Source organism: Dictyostelium purpureum (genome assembly GCF_000190715.1).
Source record: "Dictyostelium purpureum unplaced genomic scaffold DICPUscaffold_216, whole genome shotgun sequence".
NCBI classification, from domain to species: domain Eukaryota; phylum Evosea; class Eumycetozoa; order Dictyosteliales; family Dictyosteliaceae; genus Dictyostelium; species Dictyostelium purpureum.
The window spans coordinates 25,126-37,392 of record NW_003519552.1 but is presented as its reverse complement, the minus strand read 5'-3'; the positions used below and the strand labels follow the sequence as shown (position 1 = coordinate 37,392).

General features: G+C 23.0%; 7 protein-coding genes across 7 annotated transcripts in view; 2 read left to right on the top strand and 5 right to left on the bottom strand.

Moving 5' to 3' along the window:
• DICPUDRAFT_98651 (uncharacterized protein) overlaps nt 1-626 on the top strand; it is a gene marked incomplete at both ends in the record, with an annotated part of 2,619 nt that extends 1,993 nt beyond the window's left edge. Inside the window, 2 exons of the mRNA XM_003290273.1 lie at nt 44-205; nt 284-626. Of these exons, the coding sequence (XP_003290321.1) occupies nt 44-205; nt 284-626 (505 nt within the window). The remainder of the gene's footprint in view (nt 1-43; nt 206-283) is intronic.
• Nucleotides 627-780: 154 nt separating this feature from the next.
• On the bottom strand, nt 781-3,494 carry DICPUDRAFT_98650 (phosphoprotein phosphatase A; the record flags this gene model as incomplete). The annotated part of the gene is made up of 8 exons (XM_003290265.1): nt 781-1,362; nt 1,441-1,923; nt 1,998-2,234; nt 2,300-2,366; nt 2,454-2,635; nt 2,802-2,956; nt 3,196-3,348; nt 3,491-3,494. The coding sequence occupies 8 exons, from the start codon at nt 3,492-3,494 to the stop codon at nt 904-906; spliced, it is 1,740 nt and encodes a 579-aa protein (XP_003290313.1). The 3' UTR covers nt 781-903.
• Nucleotides 3,495-4,248: 754 nt separating this feature from the next.
• DICPUDRAFT_37192 (uncharacterized protein) lies at nt 4,249-4,736 on the top strand (the record flags this gene model as incomplete). Its single annotated transcript, XM_003290272.1, has 2 exons — nt 4,249-4,389; nt 4,683-4,736. 2 exons carry the CDS (start codon nt 4,249-4,251, stop codon nt 4,734-4,736), a joined length of 195 nt encoding a protein of 64 aa, XP_003290320.1.
• Nucleotides 4,737-5,084: 348 nt separating this feature from the next.
• Nucleotides 5,085-5,456, bottom strand: DICPUDRAFT_37177 (uncharacterized protein; the record flags this gene model as incomplete). Its single annotated transcript, XM_003290264.1, has 2 exons — nt 5,085-5,182; nt 5,252-5,456. Coding segments are annotated over 2 exons (303 nt in total), but the record flags the coding sequence as incomplete, so codon positions are not given.
• Nucleotides 5,457-5,701: 245 nt separating this feature from the next.
• Nucleotides 5,702-6,266, bottom strand: DICPUDRAFT_37191 (uncharacterized protein; the record flags this gene model as incomplete). Its single annotated transcript, XM_003290263.1, has 2 exons — nt 5,702-5,834; nt 5,926-6,266. Coding segments are annotated over 2 exons (474 nt in total), but the record flags the coding sequence as incomplete, so codon positions are not given.
• DICPUDRAFT_37187 (uncharacterized protein) lies at nt 6,256-7,151 on the bottom strand (the record flags this gene model as incomplete). Its single annotated transcript, XM_003290262.1, has 2 exons — nt 6,256-6,856; nt 6,943-7,151. The coding sequence occupies 2 exons, from the start codon at nt 7,149-7,151 to the stop codon at nt 6,256-6,258; spliced, it is 810 nt and encodes a 269-aa protein (XP_003290310.1).
• Nucleotides 7,152-11,236: 4,085 nt separating this feature from the next.
• On the bottom strand, nt 11,237-12,154 carry DICPUDRAFT_81051 (uncharacterized protein; the record flags this gene model as incomplete). The annotated part of the gene is made up of 1 exon (XM_003290261.1): nt 11,237-12,154. The coding sequence occupies one exon, from the start codon at nt 12,152-12,154 to the stop codon at nt 11,237-11,239; it is 918 nt and encodes a 305-aa protein (XP_003290309.1).
• Nucleotides 12,155-12,267: the final 113 nt, after the last annotated feature.

Here is a 12,267-nt window from a genome sequence, read left to right as displayed (position 1 = left end):
ATCACATGTTGGAAAACTACTCTTTAGATACTCCTGCCCAAAGATCAGCTTTACTTTTACAATTACCTTTACAGCTTTCAAAATCTTTAGAAAAACTTATTCAATCTTTAAATAAATCATCAATCTTAGATTTTATTGACTCTCTAGAAAAAGCTACAGCACAATCACAATTCAAATTAAAACCTTTAGATAAAAAATTAGAAAAGTATGTATTTATTTATTATCATTTGCAATATTTTTAATTTAATTTAATGTCTAATTGATACCAATTTTTTTTTTATAGACAACTTTTAATAGATCATAAAAATGAATTGCAAGAACAGTTGTTTAATAACGATGAAAATGATATTTATAACCAATTTCAAATGATTGTAAATCTATTATATATCCAAGTAAAGGGTCAATATGTTTTTTCACCACCACGTCAAATCAATTCACTTATTCAAGCAATTTCAAAAGACGAATCATTTGATGATCAAGAAATTTCTAATAACTTAAATTTACTTTATCAATTAATTATTAAATCCTTCAAACCCAATAGTAACCAAATCGAAAAAGATGAACTTCATCAAAACATATTAAATTTAATAAACCATTTTAAAAATTATTTAAAAAATAATCTTTAAAATATTATAAAAACAAATTAATTAACTATAGTTTAAATCTTTATTATTTTTTAGTTTTATCCAATTAAAATATGTTAATAAAAAATAGTATTTATAAAAATATAAGTAATTACAATTTTAATTTTATTTATTTTTTTTTTATTATTTTTTTTTTAAATTAATATTTTAATTTATTAGTTTACATATTAATCAACATACTGATTTGTAGGTTTGTTTTTTTTTTTTTTTTTTTTTTTTTTTTTATATAATTTTTTAATGGATAGCGTGTATACAAGTATTAACAAAGATTTAAAGCTTGCATTGAATAGAATTTAACATCTTTATCTGTATCTTCTTGGAGTTTAAGAAGTAATGGTTTAACTCTTGATTGAACAACAGTGCTATCGAGTAATGGAATAATAGTTTGGAAAGTTTTGGCAACATTAAATCTGATATTTGGAACTTTATCTGAAACCATTTTAGCTAATAATGGGACCATTGCTTGTGAAATAAGATCACCACCAACAACAGTTGATAAGGTACTAATTGAAAATAAGGTAGTCATACGATAAAGATAATTTGGATGTGAGTGTAATGAGAGAACTTTTGGAATAATATTATTTTTAGCCCATTCGACGCCAAATACTTCGGTTAATTTTCTTAAATTGTTGGTAGCAGCTTCACGAATTGAGAAAACTGAATCACCTAACCAAGTCATACATAAATTGCCAAGTTTTTCATCAAAGAATTCTACACCCTAATTTTTAAAAATAGAAAAAACCATTATTAGTAATCATTTTATTATATCTAACCTAAAATAATAACAATATCTTACTAATTGTGAGGCTAAAAGTGGAATATAATCAATAATTGCTAATCTAACTCTCCATTGGTGATCTTCAGCTAATTCGACGATAGCTGGTAATAATGATTGTGCTAACATTTCGATACCAATAACTTTACTAACTTGATCTAATTTGGAAATGATATTTAATCTAACATCTGGGAAATCGTCTTTTAAGAGTTGTAAAAAGAGTTCTAAAAGGTGAGCAACTGTATCTTCTTTTCCAAAAACTGGTGCTAATGACATAATAACTTGAGCAAGTGCAGCTCTAACATGTTGTGATGAGTCTGAAACTAAATCTTTAACACATGGGAGAATAGTTTTAATACTTATTTCTTTTGGTAAAAGTGAACAAACATCAGCGATTCTTAATGCTGCTTCTGTACGAACTTCAGCTTCTGTATCTTTAAGTAATTTAACAAATGCACCAACTAATTCATTTTTAGTAATTTCTGGACCCATTGATTCGCATAACTAAAAAATAATAATTTATTAATATTTATTTTTAAATAAAAATAGATATATTGTTATTATTATTATAAACCTACCTCTTTAAGGAGACGAGCAACCATATAACGAACTCTCCATGATTTATCTAAAGAACATGATTTAATAGTTGGAAGAATAACTTGAGCATTTTCTTCTGGAGTTAACATTGAACCTAATAATGCACAATTTTCAACACCTAATAAACGAACTGAATCTTGTTCGTCAGTTGATAATGATTGGAATAATGGAAGAATTTCTTGTTTAACTGCATCTTTTTCAATTTGTTTAGCAAAATTCTATAAAAAAATAAAAAAAGTTAAAATTTATATAGTCTATTTTAATTTAAATTAAATAAACATACACCTAAGTTTGTAGCAGCGGCTCTTTTAACCATTGGAGTATCATCATGGCATAAACCAGCAAAAGTTCTATAATAAAAATAAATAAAATTTTTTTAATTAATACCCTATTTTGATGATTATTTTGATTAGATGATTCTTTTTTTGATTATTTACTTTCTTAATGATTTTTTCATTTCAGCATTAGCTCTTGGGTATGAAACAGTGAAAAGTCCACAAGCAGAAGTACGTGAAGTGAACCAATCAGCTTTTGATAATGTGAATAATAATGGAATAAATGAATCTTCGAATGCTTGATTTGGAATTTCTTTAGCAATTTTACATAATGATTCGACTGCCTAGTTTATTATTATTATTATTATTATTATTATTTGTTATTGTATAAAATTTGATTAATAAAATTGTATAAAAAATAAAATAAAAAAAACAACTTTAAAAAAAAAGCGCTAAATTTATAAATAAATTCTTCCAATTCAAAAAAACCAAAACTAATTTATATTTTACCTTTTCTCTAACAACTAATTCTTCAGCACCAGCTAAAATTTGAAGTGGTGGTAATAAACAAACAGCATGTTCTGGACCACCAACAAATTCGATTAAATTACCTAATTCTTCTGATAATGCAACTAAAACTTCGTCTTCATCCTCGAGAACAGAGTCTACAAAAATAATCAAAAGTGAAAAATATAAATATATAATCATAAAAAATAACAAAATATTGTTTTATGTGTGTGTGTGATTTTTTTTTTTTTTTTTTTTTTTTACATATTGAAAAATATTTAAATATATATAACCATTTTTGTTTCTGTTCTATATTTGTAAAAAAAAATATCCAATAATACAAAAAATCTACACGCAAAAACAATATTGATCAAATTATTATAAATAAAAATAATACCTTGTAAATATGGGATTAATTCTGTACGAGTACGTTCTGGACCTAAAGCTTTAGCAATTGATTGAAGTTTTCTAATTGAGTTAAGTCTGAGTTGCATATCGTCATTCTTTAATTCATCAATTAAAATTACAATTGGATGATATTCATCCGATTCTGTATTTATAGATGCTAAATTATTAAATAAAATTAATCAAACTGTTCCATTTTTATTTTTATTTTTATATTTTTTTATATTTTTTTTTTCCTGTGGTTGTTGTTATTATTATATTTATTGTTATTTGATTAGTGAACTTACCCATATTGCTATATATATTTATTTATATAAAATTAAAAAATAAAAAATAATTAAAAAAAATTAAAAAAATTTTAAAAAAAAAAAAAAATAATTTTAAAAAATTTTAAAAAAAAAAAAAAAAAAAAAAAAAGAAAAAAATTTTTTAAATAAATATAATATAAAAAAAATAAACAAATTTGACCCACCAACTTTTTTTTTTCTCTTTTTACAATTGGATAATATAGAATTTATATTTAAATAAATTATATTGTGATCTTTTTTAAAAAAATGAAATGTTTATATTTTTATATTTTTAATTTTTAAATTAAAAAAAAAAAATTTTAACCTTTAAATTAAAAATTAAAAATTATCTGTCAAAATCAATTTATGTTTTTTTGTATATATCACTTTTTTTTTTTTTTTTTTTTTTTTTTCTTTTTTTTTATGTGTGTAGAAATTAAATATCTTACTTTAAACTCTACTTGTTTTATTTTTATATAAATAATATAATTATATGTGTTTATATTATTTTGGTTACAAAATTATTTTAAACTTTTTAAAGATTTTATTTGCTTTTTTAAAATGTAATAAAATTTTGATCAAAATCTAAATGAGGTTCGTAAAAATTAAAAAAAAATAATTTAAAAATAATAAAAAAAAAATAAAAAAAAATAAAATTTTTTATTTTTTTTTATTTTTTTTCAAAAAACTTTTTTTTTTTTTTTTTTTTTTTTAAATTTTTCATTTCATATATAGCATTTTATATAAAATAAATCAAAATGTCATTACCAAATCTCTTCTATAAATACGTCGCCAGAAACAACAGTACTTGGATGGCTGCTGTTGTCGTCGGTGCATTCGCTTTAGATACCACCGTTAACGGTACTGTTAATGTTATTTTTGACGGTATCAACAAAGATGTAAAGATCACACAATATTTAATGATAAATCATATTTAATAATGGGCACAAATAAATAACAATAATAACAATAATAATATTAGTAATAATAATAGTAGTATGCTAGTTATTGTTTAAAGCTTAATAAAATATTAATTTTAAAAATATAATTTCAAAACAACAGCTTAAACATTAAACATTAGATATTAAACAATACAATAATCGATACAATAAAAAACTTATCAAAATAACTAAATAATCAAAAATATATTAAAACGATTTATATTAATTTTTTTTTTTAATATTAAAAATAGAAATTATGGAAAACTGTTTATGCCGAAAGAGTTAAAAAAGGTATCTCACAATAAATAAATATTTTCGAAACAAATTATAATATAAAGTCAAGTACATTCAAATATAAAAATTCAAATGTGCATATATAAAATCAAATAAAAAAAAATTTTAATAAAAAAAAAAAACACAAAACCTGTGAAATAATTATAAAATATACAAAGTTTTTTATTTATTTATTTGTTTGTTTTTTTTAAAAAATATATATAATTTATATAATCTTTTCCATTTTTTTAGTTTTATTTTGGTTAGTTAAATGCAATAGTAGCACTAACTATTGCAAATAATTTATTGAAAAAAAATTGTAAAAACAGTGAATATATATGATATGGCGTTGAAGAAATTTGAGATAAAAAAAGATTTTTTTAAAATCTGAATCCCTTTGAACCTGGGATACAAATATTGCCACCTGATCCACAATGGAAACCTTGAGTACAACAATGGTTATTATTACAACAAACACCTAAAAAAGTATATTTAAAATTAATAAAATGATTCTTTTTTTTCTTTTTTTAAATTTTTATTATTTTACCATTTGGAGTTGGACAACAGGCATATGAACCATCGCTAATTAAACAACAGGTATTTAAAGCTGGACATTCGCTACCATCATTACATTTAACTGATTTATAAACTTGATCCTCGCTGCTATCAATGCTTGATGCTGGGGAAGATGGCACCATTTCTAAACTTTTAGTTTTATGTTTTCTATGATGATTGTTTTTTCCATTTATATTTATAGATTCTACTGAAGTAAATACTCCAAGTAATACAATTAAACAAATAACTACAAAACTAATTTATTCATTCCTTTATTATGTCACTTTTTGTTTAAAAAAAAAAAAAAAAAAAAAGTAAAAAAAAAAAATCACAAATTTTAAAAAAATAAAAAAAAAAATAAAAAAAAAAATAAAAAATAAAAATAATTTTTTAAATGGAATTTTCTTTACACAAATATCTGTTTTTATTTTTTATTTTTTGATTAATTATAATTATCATTATTGTTAATTTGAATTCTTTTTTCCAAAAATGACTTTTTATATTGGACAAATTTATTTTCTTTAATATTTTTTCTAATTTCTTCAAAGAAACCAAGATAGTGTGATACATTGTGACTGGGGTATTAATTAAAATATAGGGTATTAGTAAGTCTTTTAAAAAAAAATATTAAAAAATATTAAAAAAATAAAAATATCACAATCTTACATTGTTAATAAAACTTCGGCTAACATTTCGTGAGTATTTAAAAGATGGTGAATATATGCTTTGGTATGTTGTTTACAGGTAAAACATTCACAACCATCAAATAACGGTGTGGTATCAATTACATATTTGGTATCCCAAAGATTGATTTTATTTGCTGATTGATTTGTATCATTTTGACTGGTGACATCATCCCATGTATATTTAAATACAAGTGCATTGCCCCATTCAGTCATTAAATTTGGATAGTTTGTACTAAATATATCGACACCTAACTCTACTAAACTTAAAATTTCTTCAGGCGAACCAACACCACTAATTAATTTAATTTTGTTATTTGGTAATTTGCTCTAATAAAGTGAATTGATAATAAATGATTAGTATTACTATAGCTCTGCCAAATGAATTAATAAATAATAATAAAAAAATACTTACAATGGTGTTTTTAATTACTTCGTTTCTTTCTTTATTGGTTTCACCAGTACCAAAACCTGAAAGTATATATCCGCTTAATTTTTCTGTATATTTTAATAACTCTTCGATTGATTTGTTTCTTAGATCATCATATTTACCGCCTTGAACAACACCAAATGTATTTGTATAGTTAGAAACATCGGACTCCATAAATTTGGTTAACCATTGATTTGTAGCATTTGAAATTCTAACTGCTCTTTTTTTTGAAGACTCCCAAGCTAAATCTAAAGAAAGAGTGGTAACAACATCAGGTTTGACCATTTTGACAACCTTAATATATTCATCAATTGTAACCTTGGTTTTGCCTTTTCTGGTTGTAACTGAAATTGAATCCTCTCCAAACTCTTGCTCATTGAAATAGCTTGAATCTCTAATTAATAAAAATAATAAATGTTCTTGTAAACTTAAAAATTCATGTGAACCTTTACCAAATTTCTCCAAAACATCTTTAAATTGATATCTAAATTAAATTGATGATTATTAGTATTATTGAATTTTGATGAATATGTAAAATGTGTCGTTTATACTAATAATAATCAAACCTACAAATCTGAAAATAATAACTGTAATGAATGTGTTTTTTCGTGTGGCAAGTTATTTAATAAATCTTTGGTTAAATTAACTGGACTACCTTCTTTTGTATATAAAATAAGTGATGGGGTTTCATAGGTTTTGTTTCCAACCTTGATTGTACCAGCACGATATTTTTCCTCTTTGTTTTCTGTTGTTTCAAATGAAAAATCTGGTTTTGTCATTTTATTAATAATTTACAATAAATATAAATTCGTTTTTATTTAAAAAAAAAAAAAAAAAAAATTTTAAAAATGAAAAAAAAAAAAAAAATTATTTTTCAAAAAATTTTCAAAATTTTTTTAATAAATGTATTTATACAAACCATTGACATTATTTGAATTATATATATTGTTTGGTTAATTGGATTCAAAGGAAATAGTTTATAGTAAGTAAATTTATTTTTTAGGAAATATTCAATTGATATCCATATCCATATCCATATCCATATCCATATCCATATTCTCCATAATTATATTATTTATTCTCTATATTTTTAATTACATAATTGGATAGATTATAAGAATAGTAAATAGTTTATCGATTTAAAACCTTATTTGCACAATGATTAACTAAAAACTAATTTATTTATAAAAAAAAAAAAAAGATATTTTTTAAAAATTTTTAAAAAAATTTTTTGTTTTTTTACTTTTTTTTTTTTTTTTTTTTTTAAAAATTTTTAAATGTTTTATTTTTTTATTCATATTTCAAATAATTAATATAAGTATTGTTCCAAATAACAATATCTATTTTATTTTTCTATAAATAAATATATAGTTTAAATAACCCACATTATTGTACACTATACAAAAATAAAAATAATTTTTATTTTTTTTTTTATTTTTTTAAAATATACAAATTTTTTTTTTTTGTTGGGGTTTAAATTTAATATTTTTTTATTTAATTTTTTAAAAATTATTTATTTGTAACATTATTCTAATATTATATATATTTTGTTTTTTATAATTCAGCACAAAAATAAAATTTTTTTTTAATAACAACATATTTATAATTTTTATTAATAACAATAATTGTAGTAATATAAATATTTATAGTTTTTAATAATAAAATAATAATAGATAATAAACAATAAATAATAATAAATATGGCACCAAATAATTTAAAAAGTAAAGATAGCTTATTAATATGGTGTCAAAAGATTATAAAGTCATACCCAAGTGTCAAGATTGAAATTAAAGATTTTTCGGAATCATGGAAAGATGGAAAGGGATTTTTGGCCATTGTCCATTATGTTTTCCCAGAGTCTTTCGAGTTTTTAAGTAAACTAGATTCATTGGCAACACCATTCGATCGTGTAAACTTTGCATTTAATCATGCTGAAGAAAAGGGTATTGGTAAACTATTGGAGGATGATTTATTCAAGAATATTTTAGAACAAGAAGAATCATTCAAAGCATTTTCATTAGAAAGCGAAAAGTTATCAATTGAAACCTATTTATCATGTTTTTATCACGATTATAATAAAAGATTGGAGAATGATAAAATAAATTCAAAGCTCAAAGAGTTATTATCAAATATCGACCAAATGAATGAATCCTCAACTCCAGTATCGGAAACCAATGGCTCAGCAGATAACGAAATTGGTAAGTTTAATATATTATTAATAATAAAATGTAAAAAGTATAGATTATTAATAAATTTATTATATTAGATTTTTCAATTGAAAAAGAAATGGAAAAAATTGAATCAATTAAAAACAAATTAATAGAGTCTAATAAAAGTGTAGAAACTAAGAAAACAGAAAGTTCAATTTCAAAACAAAAGTTGCTAGATTTAGAATCAATGATTCAAAACGTTCAAAATGAATTGATTGAAAATGAAAATATCAGTAAGAAGTATAGAGAAGAAATTGAAAAGAGGGAAAAGGATTTAAAGAATAAAATTGAAAAAGAAAAAGAACAATACGAGAAGCATATCCAAGAACTACAGGAAAAGATCAATCAATTAAATAAAGATAACGCAAATAATAAGGAACGTGAAGAATTAAAAAGACGTTTGGATGCCGAACGTAAAGCAAAGGAAGAGTTGCTCTTAAAGAAACAGCAGTACGAAGATGAAATCAAGCAATTAAAGTTAAATTTAGAAAAGGGTATTCAAGAAAAGCAAATGTTAGAAGAGAGAGAAATTAAAATTCAAGAGGAGAAGAGTGAAGCCACAATAAAGCACCGTGAAGAAATGAAAAAGCTTCGTGAAGATTTACTAAATGCTAATTCTAGAAATGAATATCTTCAAATGGAAATCAATTCAGAACAGGCTATAAAATCCGATCTTTTAGATAGCAAAAAGAAAGTACAAGCCAATGTTAATCAGTTAGAAAGGGATGTCGACTGGGAAAAGAAAGAGATATCTACTCTTCAAAAGGCCAAAGATAAATTATCAGCATCTGTAAAGAAGACACTCATGGAGTTGGAAGAGGAAACCAAGGTATATTCATTAAAAGACAAAACCAAAAAAGAAATTGAACGTGAAAAAGAAAAACTTCGTCAAGAGCGTGAGGTAGAGCATTTAGAAAAAATCAAAGCTGAAAAGGATAAAAGAATTGCCCAAAATCAACTTGACCAAGTTAGAGATGAAGATGATCAAGAGCGTATTAAAGTCCGTGAATTGAAATTCACAATTCAAGATTTAAATAGAAAAATTGAAACTACAGAAGATGATATTGTTGATGAACAAAAGAGAGCCGGTAAATTAATTGATTATTTTGAAGAGAAAGCAAGACTCCAACAAGATAAATTATCAAAAAGAAATGATGTTAAAGTAAAGAAATTAGAGGATATAAAAAGTGGTCTTTCAAAGAAACATTCAGATACATCAGAGCAATTAAAGAGGGAAATGGAAAGAATGAGTAGTTTAAATAAAGAGAAAATGGAAATGTTATCAAAAGATAAAGATTTATTGGAGCAATATCAATTAGAAAGAAAAGAAAAAAAAACAAGTGAAAAATTGAAAAGAAATTTGGATGATCAATTGAACCAGGTCAAGCATATGCTCAACATGGAAAATAAAGCACGTTCAAGTAGGGAAAAAATAAAAACAAAACTAGAAATTGATACCAAGCTAATGAAATCACAATTAGTAGATGAAGAGGCAAAGAGAAAATCAGCTCTAGATAGAAATTTGGTTTTACAAGATGACACAAGAAATGTTGAAAAACGTCTTGATTCTGCCAAGCAACAGGTCGAACAATTAAAAGAAGAAAGAGACCATTTGAAACAAAATTCAATCGAATTGGATAAAGAGATTATTGATATCACCAGCGAAAAAATTACAATTCAAACAGATGCAGATATTCGTATTCAACAAAACTTTGATAAGCTTCAAGAGCAATATAAACAAGAGATTAAAATGATGGAGGAGGCCAAATTAGATTTAGAAAACAAGAGATTTATAGCTAATCAACAACACATCGAAAAACAAAAGGAATTAGAGCAGATGGAACAACAAAAATTAGAAAGAGAAAAAGCACTAAGAGAATTAAACAGTCGATTAGAGGAGCTTGAATTATCTAGTGAATTATCATCAAACCAAAATAAGATCAAAGAAGAAATAAAACAGTTAAGGAAATTAGAAGACCAAGAAAAAGAGGAAAGAGAGGATCAAAAGGAGCAATTAAAATCATTAGAATCAGAAATCAAAAGACTAGAATATGAAGCATTGGATGAAGAGAGTGAAGCATCATTACATCAAAAACAAGTTGAAATCCTTCAACGTAAACTCAGAGAGGCTGAGGATGAACTATTAGAACAAAATCAAAAGAATCAAAGAGAACAAATCGAAGCTGAACAAAAAATTCAAACCTCAAAAAGAAAACTTCAAAAAGAACACTCTCGTAATGAAAAAGCAATCAAAGAGGAAATGTTAGAAGAGCATCAAAGAAAGTTGGGTCTTTTAGAAAAGAAATTTAATCGTCAAAAATCAAATTTAGAGGATCAAAGTGCAGAATCAGATAAAAAGATCTCAGAAAAAAGAAAATTATTAATGAATATGATGGATCTTAATAATGGTTCAAATAATGATATTGAAGAAAAAAAAGAATAGTATAAATAGAAATAGTAATAGTAACAAAAAAAAAAAAGCTTAATAATCATTATCATTATCAAATTATATAATAAATAATATAATTGTAGTAATATTAATAACAATCATATTAATAAAATTATATAAATAAAAGTAAAAAAAAAAAACATGTATTATATCTATATTTATAAAATTATAAAAATACTTTATTATTTTATTTTTTTTGGGTTTTTTATTTTATTAAAATATTAAAATATTTTAATGATATTTTTTTAAATTGGTTGTTGTCTGTAATGGTTATTTCGTTGTTTTTACTATCGTTATAATAATTTTTTATAAAGAATTTATTATTGTGTATATAATAATAACCTTTTTCATATAGTTTAAAAAGGTATTGTCTATTATTGTTGTTGTTATTAATGTTTTTATTATAATTATTATTCGAAATATTTAAAATATCATCAAATGTTAAATTTTCTTTTTGTTGTTTTCTATTAAAGTGGAATACTGGGTTATAGATGTGCTCTTCAATTAGCTTTTCTTCATATATGAATCCATCGTTGAATTTTCTTATTCTATAGTGTTTAGATGAATGGATTTTTGGTGTTGTAGAACCTAGCTCTAATGGTTGATAGCAATTGTAAATACCTAGGCCTACGTCGATTAAATATTCATTTCCATCATCCCATTGAATAATTATGGAATAGTGTGGATTTGAAAGAAATATATTGTTAAATTTACTTTTTTCGTCAATTTTAATGAGTCTACAATTGATACCTAGTTCATTTAAAAATAACGAAAAGATGACATTTAGGTGGGATGAAACACCTCCTTGATTTTTAATTAAAATTCTTTCGATTACGGACTCTAATGAATAGTCATATTGATTAACATTTTCTAAAGGTACTTGTTGGCAAAATAAAAGTTGAAGTTGAGCAATATCGTATAGATTTTCTATTACAAAATTTTTATACTCTTCTTCATTTCTTTTATCAATTAAATTTAATCTTTTTAAAAATTCTCTTTTAAAAATAAAATTGTTATATGAATCATATTCATTATTGTTATCATTATTTATGATAATGTTTTCACTATTATTATTATTATTATTAATAAGATTGTTATTATTGTTATTATAGGAATTTATCATTTTTCTTTATTGGAATATAGTTATTTGGTATTTTTATTATTATTAAGTAATTAGAATAAAAAAAAAAAGAAAATTGGATATAAAAAAAAAATTCAAAAATTCAAAAATTTGTT